This window comes from Ictidomys tridecemlineatus, chromosome 3 (genome assembly GCF_052094955.1).
Source record: "Ictidomys tridecemlineatus isolate mIctTri1 chromosome 3, mIctTri1.hap1, whole genome shotgun sequence".
Classification (NCBI taxonomy): domain Eukaryota; kingdom Metazoa; phylum Chordata; class Mammalia; order Rodentia; family Sciuridae; genus Ictidomys; species Ictidomys tridecemlineatus.
Genome location: NC_135479.1, coordinates 213,806,277 through 213,826,316, shown reverse-complemented (window position 1 = coordinate 213,826,316; position 20,040 = coordinate 213,806,277). Strand labels below are relative to the sequence as shown.

General features: G+C 49.7%; 2 protein-coding genes across 4 annotated transcripts in view; one reads left to right on the top strand and one right to left on the bottom strand.

The window, feature by feature from the left end:
• Pknox1 (PBX/knotted 1 homeobox 1) overlaps window positions 1-2,153 on the bottom strand; it is a 55,958-nt gene extending 53,805 nt beyond the window's left edge. For all 3 annotated transcript variants that reach the window (XM_078044712.1, XM_078044716.1, XM_078044713.1), the window contains exon 1: window positions 2,013-2,153. The gene's annotated coding sequence lies outside the window, so the exon portion shown is untranslated. The remainder of the gene's footprint in view (window positions 1-2,012) is intronic.
• Window positions 983-17,691, top strand: LOC106144813 (uncharacterized). The gene is made up of 8 exons (XM_078041203.1): window positions 983-1,075; window positions 1,129-2,594; window positions 6,478-6,656; window positions 7,439-9,354; window positions 9,473-10,037; window positions 12,147-15,430; window positions 16,690-16,846; window positions 17,449-17,691. The coding sequence occupies exons 1-2, from the start codon at window positions 983-985 to the stop codon at window positions 2,002-2,004; spliced, it is 969 nt and encodes a 322-aa protein (XP_077897329.1). The 3' UTR covers window positions 2,005-2,594; window positions 6,478-6,656; window positions 7,439-9,354; window positions 9,473-10,037; window positions 12,147-15,430; window positions 16,690-16,846; window positions 17,449-17,691.
• Window positions 17,692-20,040: the final 2,349 nt, after the last annotated feature.

Below are 20,040 nucleotides of genomic sequence, written 5' to 3'. Positions count from 1 at the left end.
CAGATAATAAGCCCTGGAGTCTCAGCAGGTCAGTGACAGACATGTTCACAAAGCACAGGTTATCAGGGAAATCTCACTACTACTACAAAAGACTTACCAGAGCCACTGAAGGGTGATGTACTGTGTTAACAGAAGGCTCAGATTGGACTCTATCAATAATTCGGTTCAATGTTTTGATGACTATTTCAAAATCATTGGTTCTATTCCTGAAATTTTTATTTTGGCCTGGGAGAGTCAAGGTCCCTGAGGTCTACACTCTGCATCACTTTCTCACCTTCAGGCTTTTCTTTTAAAGTTTCAGACAGTTAACAATTAGAAACAAAAATGAAAATTGTAAACAGAAATGTTACTACTCAAGTAACGACCATTTCTGCTACTCACAATTAGGACTTCCCTGAAATTAGGTTACACTGTCACAGAAATGTAACTAAATGTAAGCTAGAGAACAGGAACTTCAGATCATTAACCAGGTAACTTGCTGACACTTAAAATTATAAACAGAGATTGTTAATCTTTAGAACTGGCCATCCTTCACGGGACAAGTTTACTCAATTCTAAAGCACACTTAACTTTTCAATACTTCAACCGGCCCGCTAAGAAAGCAGTGCATCCATAGGAATTGTGAGCAGTGGTACCTAACACAAGGGTACATTTTAGATCCATCAACTACTGCAGCTAGATGATCCACACATCACTTTCCACCCTACATACATTAAAGAACAAGAGATGAAGAAGATGAGAGTCGGTGTGCCACCTTCCAAGTCAACCAGATTCGACTGCATCACCAGTAATCGTACTGGCAAACACGTTGGCAGTTCACTTAGACTCATCTTTATAATACCCACCGAACACTCCTTTTTTCAGCATCATGACATGAGGCCTAAAGCTGGGGTTTTCTTCTATCCTTTGACGAAAAGTACCAACATCTTCAGGAAAAATCGGTGACTTTTACAGTAAGCCACTCTCACAAGCTACCTAAATGATGACGTTAGAGCCCCTGGTCTATGACAAATCCATCTTGAACTGCTGCAAGTCTGCCATCAATTTAGCGAAGTGCAGGCGCCGCTCCCGGCTCGTACCGCTCTACGCGCAGCACCGTCTACGGGGTAGAGGATCCGAGCGTCCTAGGCGGGGCCGGCGGTCGCTCCGGGGCCACTCTCCAAGCCGGGCATCGCAGGGCACCGCGGAACCAAGCAGGCGAGTTCTCTCACAAGGAACGTGCGGTCCACCGCGGGGACACCGTGCCCAACTCTTCCCCAGGAGCTACTCGGACCGGCTCTGTCTAGCGCACACTGGAACCCCTCCCGGAACCCCCACCGGCCGCCTGCCCGCGGGACCCCTCCGCCGCGCCCGGGCCCCGCGCCGCCCGACCCCGCGACCCGCTCACCCCGCCCGACCCCGCGCCGCGGCCCGGGCCCCGCCACCCGGCACCGGCCGGGACCTCGCCGCGCCGCCCCGCACCGCACCGGGACCCCGCGCCGGGACCCCGCGCCGGGACCCCACAGCGCGCCGGGACCCCGCCGCCATCTTCCGCCGCGTCCCCGGGCCAGGCCCGGCCCGCCGCACCCGCTCCGACCCTCGGCCCGCCCCGGCCCGCGCGCCCCCGCCCGCACCCTGCCCGCGGCTCGGCGCGCCCCCGCCACCCCCGCCGCCCGCGCAGGGGCGCGCGCCGCACTCCGAAAGGGACGGTTAGCAGCGCGCGCCCCGAGCGGGCCCTGCGCGGCGGCCGCGGCGCCTTCCAGAAATTTCCGCGTCCCTGAGCCCACAGAGGAAAACAGGCCGGGCGCGCCCCCGCGCCGCGGGCGGACGGCGCCCCCTCCCCCGCCGCGCTCCCCTCCCCCGCGCCCGCCCCCAGCCCCGGGCGGCAGGGCCAGTGCGGGCCCCGGGCGCCGCCCGCCCGACCCGAGGCGGCGCAGCGGTGCGGCAGTGGCCGCCGCGGCCGGTGTGATTGATAGGGACGGCGGCGGCGAGAGCGGCGGCGGCGGCGGCGGAGCGGTTGAGTGACAGCTTACCTGGGTGCCAATCTTCATCACACTGACAAGCGGCTGCAGCAATCGGGACCCGCAGTGCCGCGCCCGCGTCCAACCGTCACGCCGACGCCGGGCCACGCGACACAGCCTCGCTCAATGGGAGGAGGGCGACGCCGACGCGCGCCGCATCAATATTCACCGCGGGGGCGGGGCCTGCTGCCAACGGGCCCCGCCCCCGCCCTGCGCGCGGCGGGCGGGGGCGGGGCCTGAGCGGGGGCGGAGCGGACCCCGGCCCCGCCCCTCGCGTCCGCAGCCAGGCCCCGCCCCGGCCGGTCGCGTAGGGGCGCGAGGAGTGGCCTGCCCCGCCCCGGAGGCCGAGCTTCCCACCTCATGACTATTCAGTGAGGCGTGGCCACGTCCCTCGGCGCGCTCCGCGGCGACCGGGGAGAAGTGCGCGGAGCCGGTCGGAACCATCTGTGGCCTAGGCAGGGAATGAGGAATGTACCATCTGAGGCCCCGGCCGCGCAGGGCGTCAGGCGCAGACTGTCCACGCGCGGTTAGACGCTCTTTGGGTGCAGACTCCCGCCCTTCCCGCCGCCTTGCTGCCGGAGTTCTGCTGCCCAGGTGGGTGCGGGCTAGGACAGTGCCGGGGATGCAAAGGTGCACCACAGTCTTTGGCGGCGGGTGTGCCCCAAGCCTGGGTCTCTGCGCATGGACCTAATCCCGTGCGCCCTCTCTCCCCTTGGTATGAGGACTCCACACCAAGGCGCGCTCCAACCGTGAAGTTCACTTGTGACTGCGGGCTGCCTTTTAGTCTGCCTGGTCCCCCTGGAGTGCACCCTCCTGCCCAGGTGACCCCAGCTCCAGGAAATGTCAGCCTAAGGAGGGTTGGACATTGTCTCCATTTCTTGCTGCAGTTAAGAAAATCGTCCTAATCAGATCATCTGTCGCAGTGTACCCACGGGTCCCACCCGTGGTTTCACTCGAAGATGTAGGAACAGCGCTCAAGGAAGCGCGTGGTTGGTCTGACAGGTCACACGCAGTTGCTGACATTCACTTATGCAGTGGCTCACCCGTGAGGTCGGGCACTGAGTCCACACACAGCTTGAAGGAGGCCAGCTTTGCTGACCCCATGCTCCCCCAGGAGGAAACCAGACTTAGGGCCAGAACTCAGGGCTGGAGGGTACCTGGGGTGGAAAGGCTTCCAGCAGGCACTAGGGGGAGGCCAGTGTATTTTTGCCTCGGCAGAAGTACAAGGGGACACAGAAAGTTCAGTAATCAAGACCACTACAAAATTTGCAGGGCCTAGTGCAAAATGGAAGTGTAAGGTCTTAAAAATTATCAAGAATTTCTGGGCAACACCAGCAGAAAGTGAACCAAGACTGGGTTTTCTAAGCAGGCCTCTGAAATTGATACTGGTTCACACCCATGAAGGGCCCCTGGCCTTGCTACCCTCACCTAGACTGGGCCTCTGTCTGAAGCTTTCATTTGGTCCCATCCAGTCTGAGAGGCAGCAGGAGTCACCTGGCACCCCCTAGTACAAGCTGCTGTCCCAAAGTCCAGAAGCAGATGAGAGACCTGCCCACCTTCCAACCGGTCTCAGCAGCTGAGCCTTCTCTGTCTGTCCCACTGTTCCTTTCCTGCTGGGATCTGCCACCAATTCATCTCCATCTCTTATCACCTCCAAAGAGGGGCCCACACATCAGGGGCCTTGAAACTCATACATTAGGAGACCTTCCTTAAGGGAAAGAATCTGAATTTATGTATGTTTCCCAAAGATTTGTTACTATTTTCCGAAAGATATTGTTTAGGTATATAAAATTAAAAGCCACATATACAGTTATTCTTTATAGAAACACAACACTGGGACACTTGTACTGCCAGGGACACTGGGTAGAACTTGTAATGTTAAAAGAACACTGGAATTTAAATATGCAATCTGCTTTTCTCTTTTTCACTTGGACATGAACTTATTTAGAAAACCAACACCCTTACTCATTGCTTTCCTTAAAATTCATCTATCATTCTCATTAATAGGGCATTTTAATCCTTGGAGTGTTGGTGGCCGCAGCATATATAAACCCCATTGGGCAAACAGGGAAGGAGAGGGCCAGATGGTCACAGGCACTGAGCATGGACTGTGCTCCTTGGAAAAGGAAAAGATATGGTAGCTGCAGGGCAGGCTGGTGGAGCAGCACTTGGTGGAAAGCCACAGGAATGGCAGAATTCTGCCAAAACAGAGAAGCTGAGAAGCCAGAAGGAGAGAGCTCCTGGGCACACACCAGCAGGGGACCTAACAGAAAGGTAGGATGTAGGCCCTGCACAGCACAGCTTCCTGCCCAGGGCACAAAGCCAGATGGATGCAGCCCACTCTGCTGGGATCTGAGAATACAGCCAGAGGAGGTGGGAGAAGGCAGGGCTTTGGGTGTCCTCAAAGGATGTCTAGGATTCTGGAAAGTCTTCATCAACAAACTATCTCAGAACAGGGCAGGTATCTTGCTTATTAAGGTGCCCAGTTTGGCTGATTATTCTCCAATTTGCAAGAGTGGGCAGGAGGTGGAGTGACCAGCATTTAGTGGTTAGAGCATGCCACTCCTCCAAAGGTAAAAGCAAAGTTCTTGCAGTGACCCCTGAGGATGTGCAAGATCTTCCCTCTGTCCCTGTACCTCTGACCTGCACTCCACACACCCTGCCCTTCATCTGCTCTAGTCAGGGCCTCTGGCTTCTCCTGTGTCACTCCAGGGGTGAGTCAGTCTCAGGGCCTTTGTATGAAGTGTTCCTCTGCATGAAGTGCTCCTCCCCAATGTATCTGCATGGCCATCTCCCTCCTGCAGTCTTTGCTCCAATCACTCTCCCAGGAGAGGCTTAAAATAGCAGACTCCCACCCAGCCCACTCCCCACCTTCCTCACACTGCCTTCCTGTGTTGTGTAGGCACTTCTAACACACTTTGTAACCGTTGAACAATAGCATGTGCTATGTTAAGTAGCATTGGTGATATTGAGCCCTAATCCCCAATGTGCAGCCTCCAAGGTGATTAGGCTTAGATGATGGGATTAGTGCCCTTGCAAGGAGAGGAAGGAACCAGAGCTCCCTGTTGCCACCATGTGAGGACACAGCATGGAGGCAGCCATCCCCAAATCAGAAGAGCCCTCGCCAGGGACCCAGCCACGCTGGCCAGCTTATGTCAGACTCTCAACTTCCAAAACTGCGAAGAAAAAATGAGTTGATAAGCCACTGGTCTGCGGTGTTCTAACAGCCTGAACAGACTAGGACACTTGTGATGGCCAATTTTACTTGCCACCTTGGCTGGACAAAGGAATCCCCAGAAATCTGGCAATGCATTACTTTGGGTGTGGATGCTGGGGTGTTTCCAGAGCTTAGCATGTGGACCAGGTGGGGAAGATCCACCCTCTGTATGGCTGAGCACCACCCAATCAGCCGAGGGCCCTCAAGGAGAACAAACACAGAAGGCGAAATGGAGTCCCCTCACCCCACAGAGCTGGGACATGCCCACCTCCTGCTTGGGCACCAGATTCCAGGTTTGCCCTTCTCCAGGTTCCCAGGTCTCCGTCCTTTAACTTGAAGTTACACCATCAGCTTCCCTGGTTTGGAGGCCTTAGGACGAGGATGGAGGAGCCATCCCAGAGCCACCAGCCAGCACACAGCCTGCTGTGAGGCTCTCACTGCTGCCATACCATGCAAGCCAGTACATTCACTCTGGGCATCCTGTCTCCAGCTGGGTAGCCTGTTGGTTCTGTCTCTGGGGAGAACCCTGGCTAACGCCCTGTATCACTTATTTCTTATGTCTGTTGCCTAACACGCACACATCCAACTCTAGAATCCATGATCCATCAGAGCACACCTGAGATGGTGAATGGTGGGTGAATGTTTCTAGAGCGTGCTGCTTCACTATCTACTGCTGGCCTAGAAATCATTTCAAACGTAGTGGCTTAAAACAGTGCCCATCGTGGTCTCCATTTCTGTGAGTCGGGAGTCTGGTTATGGCGCAGTGTGTCCTCTGCTTCCTTGCCTCTCTCTGCAGTAGGAGTATCAGCCAGGGCAGGGTCTCATCTGAAGGTCCCTTGGGGAAGGGTCTGGATGTTGGCAGGCTGAAGTTCTTCTGTGTGGATGGATGGACTGAGGGCCTCAGCTCCTTGCTGAGTGTTGGCTAGAGTTCCCCTGATTTCTGGCCATGTGGATCTTGCCATAGGCAGCTCACCCATGGCAGCTGGGGTGTCAAAACTTCTGCTTGGAAGACAGAATTTACAATCTTATGTAATCATGAAAACGGTGACATCCCATCCCCTTCGCAGAACAGAAGCAAGGTGAAGTCCTGCGCACACTCAAGGGGAGAGGGGATCTTTGGGGACGATCTCAGGCCTGCCCACAGGAGGCAGGAATGGTGTCATCCTTGGAGTCCTGGATGTTCAGTGGCTTTGCCACTTGCCTTGTGGTTTAAACGGGGTGAACCACTTCTGGGATCCAGTTCCCTCTATCTTCCAGCAGGACAACAGTGGATCTCTCATGGAGTGCGGAAGAGGAAACCAGCACCTCCTGCATCGTAAGGCCTCTGAGCTGAGAAAAATGAAGAGCAGTGGGGCTCTGAGGACCCTCAGTTCTCCATTCCCAAGCCTCACATTTTCTCAAGAAAGCAATTCCGACAATGAAGTCCTAAAGAGATCAGGGTAGGGCTGCTGTCCCCACCACTCACTTCCCCCACAAAGATCCCAGCAAAACGCAGCAGAGAAATGCCAGCCACAGCCCAATTTGAGGCTTTCCAATGTTAAAAATAATAATAATTTTGACCAAAAAAAGAAGAACCATATTGTCATATAGCTATGCCCTGGGCATGTGGCAAATATGCTTTTGAATTTGTTAATTGAATAGGGAACTGGTAACATGTTAGAACCAGTTCAAAGGAGAATGTGAAGAACATACACATTTAATGTTTAGGTATACTTAAATGAGCTTTAAATTGTGCTTTTGAGTGGAACGGTTTGGGGGACTCAGGGTTGTTCCTCCACTACACAGAATGCATTAGCTTGTAATCCCAGCAGCTCAGGAGGCTGAGGTGGGAGGATTATGAGTTCAAAGCCAGCCCAAGCAACATAGCAAGGCCCTAAGCAAATTAGCAAGACCCTGTCTCTGAAATATAAAAAGGGATGGGGATATGGCTCAGAGTTTAACCCCTGGGTTCAATCTCTAGTACCAAAGGGAAAAAAAAAAGTCATTTCTATTGTCATTCCTCATCTAGAACTCAAACTTGAAAATAGTCCAAAGGCAATTAAAAAACTAGCCTGGGGTAACCCAGAAGGGAGAGCTAGACAGAATGTGTAGTTTCCTAGTGGGGTTAGTTATTTTTTTACTTTTGCTGATTCCAAGTCTCTTTACATCAGGAGTGTCCATTTCATAGGGCTGCTGTTACCAAGTACTGCAAACTGAGTGGCAGACATGTTTTCTCTTACAGTGCAAGAGGCCAGAAGTCCAGTCTCAAGATGTGCCACATTCCCTAGAGACTGTGAGGCAGAATTTGGCATTGCCCAGCTTCTGGTAGCTTGTTGACCATCTCTGATGTCCCTTGGTTTGTAGAAGTATCACCACAATCTTACCCTGTGCGGTCACACAGTCCTCTCCCTGCACCTGTGTCTGTGTGTCCCATAAATGTGTATCAATTTTTGTCATGTTGGATTAGAGCCCAACCTAAAACCTCGTTTTAACTTGGTAAAGTTAAAAATCTACAAGTGAGGACACATTCTCAGGTACCATGGATTAGGACATCAACCTATGAATTTGGGGGGGACAAAATTTGTGAAATTGTGATCATATACACTTTGATCTTTGTCTTTGGTGACTGGCACCAAACTCCTTAAAATCCTTGCTATTTCCTGAGCAATAGGGGTGCTGGTAACATCTTTTGTCTTAATATTTGTCCTTTGACCCTTGTTCAGTCCAGAGTGCCTAATCCCTGGGAGTTTCCAGAGTGACAGGATCATCTTTTGTCCCAGTGAGGTGGTTCCTGGTGGGCTCCTGGATGGGGGCTGGCCACAACCCAAGTTGTACCCTTCATAAAAGAGGGTAAACATGAGGACAGTGTTTCTGTGAGTCTTTCAGAGTTCTGTGAGTCTTGCCAGCAAATGGTCAAACCTGGTCTGGGGCAGGTGGGTGGGGTATGGGGGAACCTCCAGTTCACAGAGGGTCAGTCAGAAGCATAGATCCCAATCAACTTGAGACTAGTGTCTGAGGAGGGGTTGTCTCAGGGACTGAGCCCTTGACTTATAGGATCTAATACTGTCTCCAGGTGGACAGTGTCTAAACCAAGCTAAGTTGTCCACCAGGGATCTGCTGACTGGGAAGAGTCCATTTGCAAGGTCATGGAAATTCTCTGCTTCCAGCATGTGTGGTAGGACAAACAGTGGCTGTGTGCTGCTCTTTCTCCTCGGGACATGTCACCCACCATCAGGAAACCCCACCTGCAAACTGTCCAGGCAGAGCTGTGGGAGGCTGGGACCTGAGCGCTGCATCGGTGGCACCAAGACCCTGCTCTGTGAGGGTTCTCATCCCGTCCCTTCGCTATTGAGGGGTCATCAGGATCCCATCACCTGTTTCATGGCTGGACAGCACACAGCCATAACTGATCACACCTGTCCACATCAAAGGTCCACCATACAATGAGCTCCAACCCTGGCACCACAGTGACACTTCTTACTCCTGGGCATGCCTTCCCGTCTTGGTGGGTTACGTAAAATCTGTTCTTCACTTAAAAGTGTGCAGAAAGTCCACCCTGGCGAGAGTCCTGTGGTGGGCCTACCTACCTGGAATTTTAATCAGTCACACAGACAACCCAGGGCTCTGCTTCTAGAGTCCCTGTGTTTCCTTGATGACAGGAGGCTTTGGACAGCTTTCCAGGCCCTTGCCCCACTGCTTGTCCTGGAACGTCTGCGCTGACTCTGGAAACTTCTCTGGGTCTCCCATACCTTCCTGGCCTCAACCCCAGATCACACCCACCATGGCCATCCAAACCTCCCTTAGAGGACAGGCTCCGGAAGCTGGGCTGTGACACTCTGATGCTCCGTGGAGGAAGTGGGGCAGGAGTGGAGATTTTGTTTTGGGCCAGACAGGGCAGGTCTCCCCAGGCCACTGCCAAGGGCCCCCTCTGCTTTCTAGAAAGCAGCAACCCTGTGAAACAGGCCGTAGCTTCAATTTCTTTTAAGATCTACAGTCATGGAGATCGTGGGTGATGTTTTTCTCATGGAAATTACAGCTCACAGGGCCACCAAGACTTTGCTCTGTTTCCCGCCACCCAGTGTCAGGGTGGTCAAAGTCACCCTCTGCTTGCAGCCTGCAGCCTGGTGGGCCCGCTCACTGGTCTGAGAAACAGGATCAGTAAGTAGTCGAGCTTCTGTCTGTGTTTGCTATGAATTCTGATCCATTTTAACCATTCCTCAGAGCCCCAGGCTTAGGTTCCTGCTGGAGCAGGTGCCAAAAGGTCCTTCTTTTCAAGGTTGACCAAAGTTCCATTGTACAGATGGCCACCTGGTGCTGGTCCTCTTCTGCCGATGGACGCTTGGGCGGGTCCTTCTGTGTGCTGCTGTAAACAGGCTGTTATGATCATGATGTGCAGGTACCTCTTGCAGACCCTGCTCTAAGTGCTTGGGGCATAGTCCTGGGAGGGGCTACGGGTGGCGAGGAGAAGCCCCTTGCTCCCTGCGAGGCCACCCCTTCTGCCTTCCCATCAGCCCTGCAGGGGAGGTGTGCTCTCTCCAGTCCTCACCAACACTTCCCATTTTCTGGCTTTCTGGTTGTAGCTGTGCTAATGGGTATGGGTGGTATCGTGATTTTTAAGGACCCTTTGTTACCAAATCTCTCTAATGCCCTCTCTCTCCCCTCTCATCTTCTCAAATGTGCAAGAAGTTTAACTTGTGTAAAGGAACTAAGAAGCTAAATGCAAATTCCACAGAGCCTTTGGGGTGGGTCTGCTGACACCAGTCCAAACTCTCCTGGCCAGAGGCTGAGAGGTGTCCCTTCACAGGAGCCTTTGAGCTCATGAAAGCGCGTGACACTAGAAGGTAACTCAAGTGGCTTTTTTAAAAGGTTATTAACCTATGAGAAAGAAGCCTATTCCATGTTATTCTGCGATGACCTAAACTAATAAAATAAAAATTAAAAAATAAATAAATAAAAATATTACTTTCAGCCTCATCAGACAGGTCAGTAAGTGCTGGGCATGCTGGCACATATCTGTGCTACTATGTTTTGTGAAAAATAACTATTTCCCAAAAGAAAAAAGGGGGAAAGAATGAAAAGGGAGTTACTGTTTTATGTTTGGAAATCTCCTTTACGTCTGACTGGACCAAAGAACACTGGAGTGCTTTTGTCTGTCTTTGAATTCAGTGACTTGTAATGTTTCTTTTGTGGGTTTTTTTTTGGGGGGGGAGGGGGTTCCAGGGATTGAACCCAGGGGTGCTTTACCACTGAGCCACACCCCCATCTCTTTTTATTTTTTCTGAGATGGTCTTGTTAAATTGCTGAGGCTGGCCTGGAACTTGTAATCCTCCTGCTTCAGCCTCCTGAATACTGGGATTATAGGCATGTGATATTGCGCCCAACATGAGAGGTTGTATGAAGAAAATCTGAACTTGCGGAGGTTTATACTTGGAGAACAGAGGGGTTTTCCTGCAGCTTTTGTAGGTAATGTGGTACTTAGCCAAGCCGGACACGTGGACCTTCTTACAGGACTGTTGGTGTGGATGCAGGTTCCACATCAATGAACTGTTGCTCTCTTAGACCGAAAGCCATTGTTCTTCCTGGCACATCTAATGGGTCACTACCCACAAGTGATTTTGTAACATGACCTTTTGGAAAATATTAATTCACTGAGTTATGTGGCTCTTCCAAATGTTGGTCCATTTCTCCAAGCAAAATTTAAAAATCACAGTTGATAATATTACTTTCAGAGGCTAGGGCTGGGGCTCAGTGGTATCACACTTGCCTGGCATTTGTGAAGCACTGGGTTCAATTCTCAGCACCATGTAAAATAAAATAAAAGGTCTATCAACAACTCAAAAAATAAAATAAAATAAAAATTAAAAAATAAATAAATAAAAATATTACTTTCAGCCTCATCAGACAAGTCAGTAAGTGCTGGGCATGCTGGCACATATCTGTGCTACTAGGGAGGCTGAGGCAGGAGGGTTGCAGGTTTTTTTGAGGCAAGTTCTCAAAAAAACAGAAAGCAGGGCTGGGGATGTGGCTCAAGCGGTAGCGTGCTCACCTGGCATGCGTGCGGCCCGGGTTCGATCCTCAGCACCACATACAAACAAAGATGTTGTATCTGCTGAGAACTAAAAAATAAATATTAAAAATTCTCTCTAATAGGACAGACAGCAGAATACATCAGACACTAGAAAGGCAATATGTCAATCAATGGAAGGGTAACTGATGTGATACAGCAATCTTTATACGGGGTAAAGTTGGGAGTTCATAACCCACTTGAATCAAACTGTGAAATATGATGTATTAAGAACTGTGTAAGGTTTTGAACGACCAATAATAAAAAAAAAAAGTAAAAAAAAAATAAAAATAAAAATAAGGGAGCTGAGGCTTCCAAAGATAGAAATAGCCTTTACCTACAACTTAATTATCAGGTTTTTGGTGAAGTCAATTCTTGAGAGGAGGTATTTTTAATAATACTAATTATGATCATGTTGTTTGTTCATTGTTATATCCCAAAGCCTAGAATAGTGTCTGGCAAATATTTATCATCCAACAATAGTTTAATGGGTAAAATAACATTTATGCATAATTCTCTTTCATTTCCACTGATCCCTGAACTTGTTATATTAGTAAGTATCTAAAAATAAATTATACCTAAAAAAAAAAAATTCTCTCTAAAAAAAAAAAAAAAAAAAAACAGAAAGCACTGGGAGTATAGCTCAGTGGTAGAGCACCCCTGGATTCAATCCTTAGTGTACACACACACACTGACACAGACACAGAAAAAAATCAGTTAGTTTTGGAACATGGTAAAGTTTATAATGACGAACATAAGCTCTCCAGAATTCTAACTTCAGCTTGAAAACATTGATTCTATCCCTCATACAAATGACATCATGGTTGAAGTGACAAGCCTGCTTTGCTCAATTAAAAAAAAATTTTTTTCTTATCACATTGTCCAGGCTGGCCCCAGACTCTTGGACTCAAGCAATATTCTGGCTTCAGCCTCCTGGAAACCTAGGATTACAGACAAAAATGGGCTCCTGGACAGACAGTGGACAGTGCCTGAGCCCAGTGTGCTTTCTGTTTCCAGGAAGGTAACAGACCCCAGCAGGAGCAAGCTCACTGAGAAAACACTGTGAAAGTCACCAGTGCACCCACCCAGCACTGTCTCTGCTACATAAGGACAGGTGCCTATGACAGTGTTAAGGCAAGATAGCAATAAATCACCGAGTCAATCTTAAAACAGGAGACAAATTTATTCACCAGTTGGCGGTCCAGATCCATCAGCTGGTGGGCTAAGAGGGAGGCTGCAAGTCTACGTCTTTTGACCCTCTCCTGTTGAGTACACCTTTTATAGTCCAAAACCATATTAAAGCACAAGTGGCTGTTGCTATGATTCAAAAGCACAAACAAACGCCATGAGATCTAAAATCCTAAGTAGAAAAGAGAGTGGGCCAGAAGTCCCTAGTTGTGTATAAGTTACAGAATGGTTACTAACATCTAGACACTCAGAGATTGGATACATTGTCCAAGAAAAGCAGAAACCAAAGAGAGAACACTTTCACATTGTATAAGAATCGCCATTTTGTGTTGCCAACCTTGCTATGCCAAGCAACTGTTGATGGGCACAGAGGTGGGCTTTCCATGGCAGAAGCATTTCTTACATGACGTGGAGTCTCAGGGAAAAATGGAGTTGGTTTGGTCCTTGTCCATATAGCCTGGCTATTGGCATCAGATTCACCATTTGAGGTCGGGAGCCATTTTACCTAGAGGTTCCAAAGTTTGGATTCTGAGGCAAAACTGCTTAACTTCCAACTTCCCGTAAGACAGGTGCCTGCCGAAGGATTGACCCCTCCAGCTTAGGCTCCTAAGCAGTTTACCAGATTCCTCCTGCGGGCTATGGAGCTGCTCTGTGAGTGCCACAGGCTGCTGCTCTCCTCCCAGGGACAGCCAGGTCGGTTTGCCTTTCTGTGAAGGAGCAGTTTTAGATAAGGCTAACATTTTATATTTTAGACTTTAAAAATTCAATTATTTTATTTTTTGGTACAGGAGATTGAATCAGGGACACCTTACCACTGAGATACACCCTCAACCATTTTTGTTTTTTGTTTTGAGACAGGGTCTTGCTAAGTTTTCTAGGCTGGCCTTAAACTTGAGATCTTCCTGCCCAGCCACCCAAGTAGCTGGCTGACTTACAGCTGGGCACCGCCATGCCCAGCAAGGCTGACACTTTGATAAGGAGATCTGAGTGAAGGAGATGACCCTCCACAGCCTTGAGGGGTCTCTTTCATATGTTAAGGCCTCAGAGAAGAGCCCAAGGGCCCAGTAAGGAAGGGCTCCTGCCTCCAGACTGCCCTGGGTCTCCCGCTGCAACCTCACATCTTGCTAGAATTCCCGCCTGCGGCTTGCCCTGTATCCAAACCTGGAAAATGATGCTTCAGAACATTTAGAACTAGAGGAAACCAGGGACTTCCCCACTCTGGCACAGGGATGGGGAAGGCTCCATGAAGCCCCCTTTGCTGACTGAAGAAAGGTCTTCCAAAAAAAGTGTGATTGGCTAGTTCCCTCCCTGAACTCCCAGCCAAGGAGGCTAGGAGGAGCACACCAGTTTGTCCTGTGCTGGTCATCTCCCTGGGGACACACAGGTCCTCCTCCTGCAGGAGAGCACCTTTGTTCCAGCACAGTCTCACCTCCCCTTCCTACTTGTTGCTACCTCCTCTCCCAGGGGAACGCTGTCTCAGGCTGCTGTCCTTCAGACCCACTGATTTCTCTAAAATAGCATCGCCCTCTAAAACGGCCTCCAGGCCCCCCTTTCCCAACTCCATGAAGAGGGTGCTTGGTCTTCACCCCTGGCCCTCCTTGGAGCTTACTACTCAGCGAGGCTCCTGTGCACAGGTGAACGTGCAGAAATCCTTCCTGCTGCTGACGGTCTGGGTCCATCTGATTCAGCACACTTTAGTTACCAAAACTGCACAGGGCAAGTCTGAACCTCCCTACGCCTGCAGACTGCAGACGTGCCAGTCCCCGATTCCTTAAAATCCGTCTCTCTCCATAGATAGAGACAGACAGAGCTGCAGCCATCTGTCCTGGTGGTTCTGTCTCTCTGCAGGGCCCTGGGTGAGAAGCAGCACAGGCTTCACAGGTCGGTTGCACATTCTCCCTGGACCTCTGGGTGGTCAAGGCCACAGAGGAAGACCCTGGAAGGCCCATGGTCCTGGCTGGCCACTCTCCCTCGGACTTTCCTGAGGGATTCCCATTTCCTCTCCTCTCTGGCCACAGCAGGGTCGCCTGGACAGTTGCTCTTCCGCCAGCACAGAGCCCCAGGCGCGGACACCCTTAGCTGGAGGAGCTCGGGCTCCTCTCCGCCTGGGCCATCAGTGGGGAGAATGGAGCGGAGAGGGAGGGACGAAGGGAGGGGAGGAAGAGTGGCCGCCTGGCTGAAGGCCCTGCCCACCTCCTTGCCCAGAGCTGACCTTTCCAGGGGCTCAGGCTGCCGTGGCACATCTGGGGAGGCTGAGGGTAAACCCCCTGAGGGGAGAGGGAGGAGACTGGCCCACCACCTTCCTGGGCCCAGGATGGCACAGTCTGCACAAAAGGGAGCATCAAACTGAAAAAAGGGTTTTTACTTCCTGCCTGTCCTCCTCGTGGTGCTGAAATGAGCATCTGCCTTTGGAGGTCCTGAGACGTCAAAGAACACAGTTTCTGCATCTGCAACATGTTTCCAACGGCAGTGACCAAGAGAGACCTCAGCGCAAGGTGGCCCTCCTCCGTGGCTGGGCGAGCGCCTCTCCCCTGCCTCCGCGTCGGGGCAGCTCTCTTCTCAGGCTGTTTCCACGTACCTTGCACACCGCGAATAAAGGACCTCTGTAAATGTGCAAGTGTCAGTCAGCATCAGTGGAAGATTAGTGGTCAGCATTGTTAAACGGGAAGAGAACAGGCTCATGCAGTTCCAAGCCCGGGAGGGCCCTTGCCCGGTCCTTCTGCAGGAGGACACTACTGGACAAACTGGAGGCTGGCTCCAGGCCCCGCTGGCCTCCTCCTGCCCAGGGCTCTTCACACTCAGAAAAATCTCTCTTTTCCTTCTTCCCTTCTAGGTCTCCCTGGGCCCCCGTTAGAAAAGGGATATCAACAAGGGACAGACCAATGGGGGTGTGGTAACTCGTGTCTCTTCTACGTAGGAGGAGGAACTCAGGGATGAGTGAACTCCAGGAGGCTGCAGAACTGAGCCTCCTACCTCCTTCAGGTAAAGGAAGGGAGGCTGTGGGAGGCGGGAGGGGGAGGTGGCCAGGTAAACCTAGGTAGCACTCCTTCTGCAGATCTCGGTCTCCTGTGATGTAGCCGTCTTTCAGAAAGAGAGAGTCCACTCCTACAAATGACGGTTTCTTTGATGAATGTGCATTTCCCTTACAAAATACCCTGTTCTCCCTTTTCAGAACTGCTTTAATGTCTGCTGGTTTTCAAAATAATCAGCTTATACCCACGAGGCACATTTGGATGATATATTCTGATGTCCTGCAAATGGGTGTCTCTTTCACTTTTTTTTTCTTTCTGGTACCAGGCATTGAACCCAGGGGTGCCTAACCACTGAGCCACATCCCCAGCCCTTTTTATTTTTTTATTTTGAGACAGGGTCTTGCTAAGTTGCTGAGGCTGGTCTCAAACTTGCATTCCTCCTGCCTAAGCTTCCTGGGCTACTGGGATTGCAGGGGTGCACTACCATGCCTGGCTTTCTTCACTACTTTCAATTCAAATAAGAAATCTTAGCTGGCCATGGTGGCACACACCTGTAATCCCAGTGGCTTTGAAGGCTGAGGCAGGAGGACCATGAGTTCAAAGCCAGCCTCAGCAAAAGCAAGGTGCTAAGTAACTCAGTGACATCCTGTCTGTAAATAAAACACAAAATAGGGCTAGGGTTGTGGCTCAGTGGTAGAGTGCTTGCCTAGCATTTGTGAGGCACTGAGTTCAATTCTCAGCACCACATATGAAGGTCCATCAGATACAACTAATAAATTATTAATAAATAAATAAAGGTATTATGTCCATCCACAACTAGAAAAATATTTTTAAAAGATGTGTACTTTTTTAACAGCTAGATGGAAATAGTGTATAATTAACTTCGTGTTGGCTAAGGTTGTGAAAAGTTATCAAAGTCCCTTAAGAACCTTACTCAGATTCTCCCACAGGCCTTCTCTACACTATTCTTTTCCCAGGACCAAAGGGTTTGCTAAACAATAAACAACTTCTGTCTCATTTGGAGACAACTCTTTGGACCATCAGTGATCCTGTATTGCCTTTGTTTTGTGGGGTTTTTGTTTGTTTGTTTGTTTTTGTTTTGGCAGTGATGGGGGTATTTAATGATTTAAAAAATTGGGGCAACTTTGAACAGCTAGCTAGGCAAGGTTGACACTGTGTGGGGACAGGCTCTGATACTTATGGGGGAAGCTGCTGCCCAGTTTAAAGACTGCTAATGGGTTTTCAAAGTTGTTTTTCTTTTTGTTTCAGCTAAGGCTCTTTGGAAAACTTACAAGGACTAAATTCTATGCTCAAGGAATGTGTCCACCGACTCTGTGTGAACATGTGACTCTGACCTTGAACTGAAAGTGCTCAGGAATGTGTCTGCCTGGACATGTGACAGTGCATCTTCCCTCTGTGAATATGTGTAAGTCTCCCCACTAAAATCCCGGGCTGTCTTTGTGTGGAGAGAACACTGCTTTGCAAATTAACTCCAGTGTGCGTCTTGCTTGAGACAAGTAATAAACCTCTCTGCTGCTGCATCTCCTGGACCAGCCGAGCTGTTTTGTGCTCACTGAGATGGGCTCACAGCATCCAGCCATGGAGCTGCTACTGAGTAATTTGGGGTCCTTTTTTTTTTTTCAACTTCAGCAAGATGCATGTTGCCTTTCTTCATGTTTGTCATCTCAGAATAGTTAGGGCTCCTCGCCATCCGGGAGACCTGGAGTTCCCTGCTCCCGGCTTGCCCAGTTCATGGTGTGGACCTACAGATACCCCATCTCTGGTGCAGGAGCAGGCAGGCTTCCCTCCCAGGTTTCAAAGTAGACTTATTACTTGTCTCTAGAAAATTCTCTTTGTATGATAACAGAAAACTCAGGGGCTTCAAAAGAGCCAACAATAATTTGTTCTCAAGTATAACTTCCCTCCATGTTAATGATTTTTGATAATTTGTTACAGAACGGATGTCAATGCTTTTCCTTCTACATGGCCCATACTGCGCATCTCACAGTCATGTCTGTGTTTTAATAGGCTTGGCTTCCTACGTTTATTGGATTCTCCTGCTGTCACGCAAACTCCCTCGACCCACAGAGCCGAGCGTCAGCAGGACCGGGGTGAGGGTTAACCCGTCTCCCCAAAGTCCCTTCCATTCCCTGCTCACCTGCCCCTGGGACCAACGAGTTATAAGTAAAACCTTACTATTTATCATTTATGAGACTGGAAACGTTACACAAATGGATTCTAGAAATAAATTGTCAGCGACTGGACAACATATTTTTGATGTATTGCACATTTATTTCCTGCATCACCAGTCTTCCCAGATGGGATCCCAGTTTTCACACTAGGTCAGATCTTCCACAGAGCATCTCATCATTGAAAGTTGTATCTTCATCTTGCATAGCTGTGCTTCCCCTGGGTGCTAGTGTATTTTTTGTCTCCCTGTCGACAGGACCTCACAGTGTGATGCAACAATTTTAGGGCTGCTGTGTAAAACTTGATCTGGTGTTCAGGCAGCAGCCTTCTCTAAGAAATAAAAAGTGCTTCAAAGACACTGTTCAAAGCTATGATGATGTCATGTGTTAGGCAAGGCCAGGCATTTTTTTTTAACATTTTATTTTAGAAATTTTCACAAGCATGGTGGTAGAAAGAAGGGCAGGATATGAGACTCCACATGCCCAGCATTCAGCTATAAATTAGGGACGAGGCTCAGAGATAGAGTATATGTTCAACATGTGCGAGGCCCTGGGTTCTATCACCAATGCACATGCACAAATGATAGCATGTGTCAATCTTATATCTATTCCTCACCCACCCTCTTTGTCGTGTTGCTGGAGTGCACATCAGGGCCTCACATGTGCAGGGAGCACCTGATCACTGAGCACACCCCAGCTGCCCTGCCTTGGGTATTTTATTTACATTTTTTTTTACTTGTTCTTTTTAGTAAACCTTAGGTATTTTTTTTAATTGTTATTTTTTAGTTGTAGCTGGACACAATATCTTTTATTTATTTTATGTAGTGCTGAGGATCAAACCTAGTGCCTCAAACGTGCAAGGTGGGTGCTCTACCACTGAACTACAGCTCCAGTCCAAACCTCAGGTATTTTAAAGCAAACCCCAGACATCACGTTATTTTACTGATGTAGGGACACCTATTATTAATTCAATTTGGGGAGAAAATAGGCACTGAAAAATTAACAATTTCACTTGAAATGATACAGAGTCTATAGGAAAACTAGATGTCAAAGTGAATTTCTTTCCATCCAATACGGTGCTCGTATAAGACACCTCCCACCCCAGGCTGGAAATACGCTTAGTGACAGAGCACTTGGCTAGCACATCTGAGGCCCTGGGTTCTGTCCCCAGCAATGCAAAACAAAGAAAAAGAAAGAAGACATCTCTAAAAAATATTTTACTTAGTTACCTGTGTTTTTTTTTGTTGTTGTTGGTTTTGATGGTACTGGGGATTGATCCCAGGAACGTTCAGCCACTGAGCCTCATCCCTAGCCCTTTTTATTTTTTAATTTTGAAATAGTCTTGCAAAGTTGCTGAAGGTCTTGCTAAGTTGCCCAGACTGCCCCCAATCTTGCCATCCTCCTGCCTCAGGTTCCTAAGTGGCCTGGATCACAAGCATGTACCACCATGCCCAGCTACTTCATTACCATTTTAGCACTTAGTTATGCAGTTACATGTATAAACATGTCACATACTACAACAATTCAATTGTGGCAATGACTTTCAAACACATTAATCACACAGATTTATTTGCTTTAGTCATGAGTGTTCAAGTAGATTGGGAGTTTGATGCTGGGTACAGGGACTTCTGACTCATGACAGTGGCAAGGAAACTGAGCCTAGGAGCAGGACATGCAGGCCCAGCTTTGGTTGGGGGCTTAGCTCCAGGAGAGGGAGACAGCACCAAGAGGGAGACCAGGCTGCTCTGGGAACCATGCAAAGGTGAGATCTCATGGAGTTGTCTGGTGGGCTAGGACCCGGTCATTTTCCAGGTCATGAGTGGTATTTTTTTCCCCAAGAAATCTCTACAGTGACAAACCTGCATTTTCCTGCTCTATTGGGCTTTGCAGAGCAAGGTTCCTTCTGCCCATGATAGCCATGAAGGCCCACGCCAAGCTGACACCTTGAGCCGACACTCTAAGCTGACTTCCATCCAGACCCTCTGCTTTGACAACTCTGTGGAACTTTTTGTTTGTTAGAATTCTTTTCTGACCACCTACGGTGACTCTGACTCTGAAGTCACATGTCCCTCTGCCTGGGCTCTTGGCTCTGCAGCCTGTCCCCTGCCTTAACCTTTCTTTGTATTCCTGTGACAGACATCTCTGTGTGGTGTGCTGTGTGCCTCGGTGTTATAGATAGGAGAGATGGAGACCATCTGCCCATCGGGTGACTGACTCACAGGTATCTGGTGAACTGACCGCTAAAGGTGATGCAGCCTGCGAATCCATTGTTATGCAGTCCATTCCGACACTGTGGAGAGGCGTTTGGTCCATGTTGACAGCACGGCCTGCTCACAGCAGCAGACACATTCGAGGGGAAGCAGGGGTCATCTCCAGAGCGAGAGACTCAGTTCCGAGGTCCTCAGCTCTTCTTTTAAAGGAAACCTTGGAA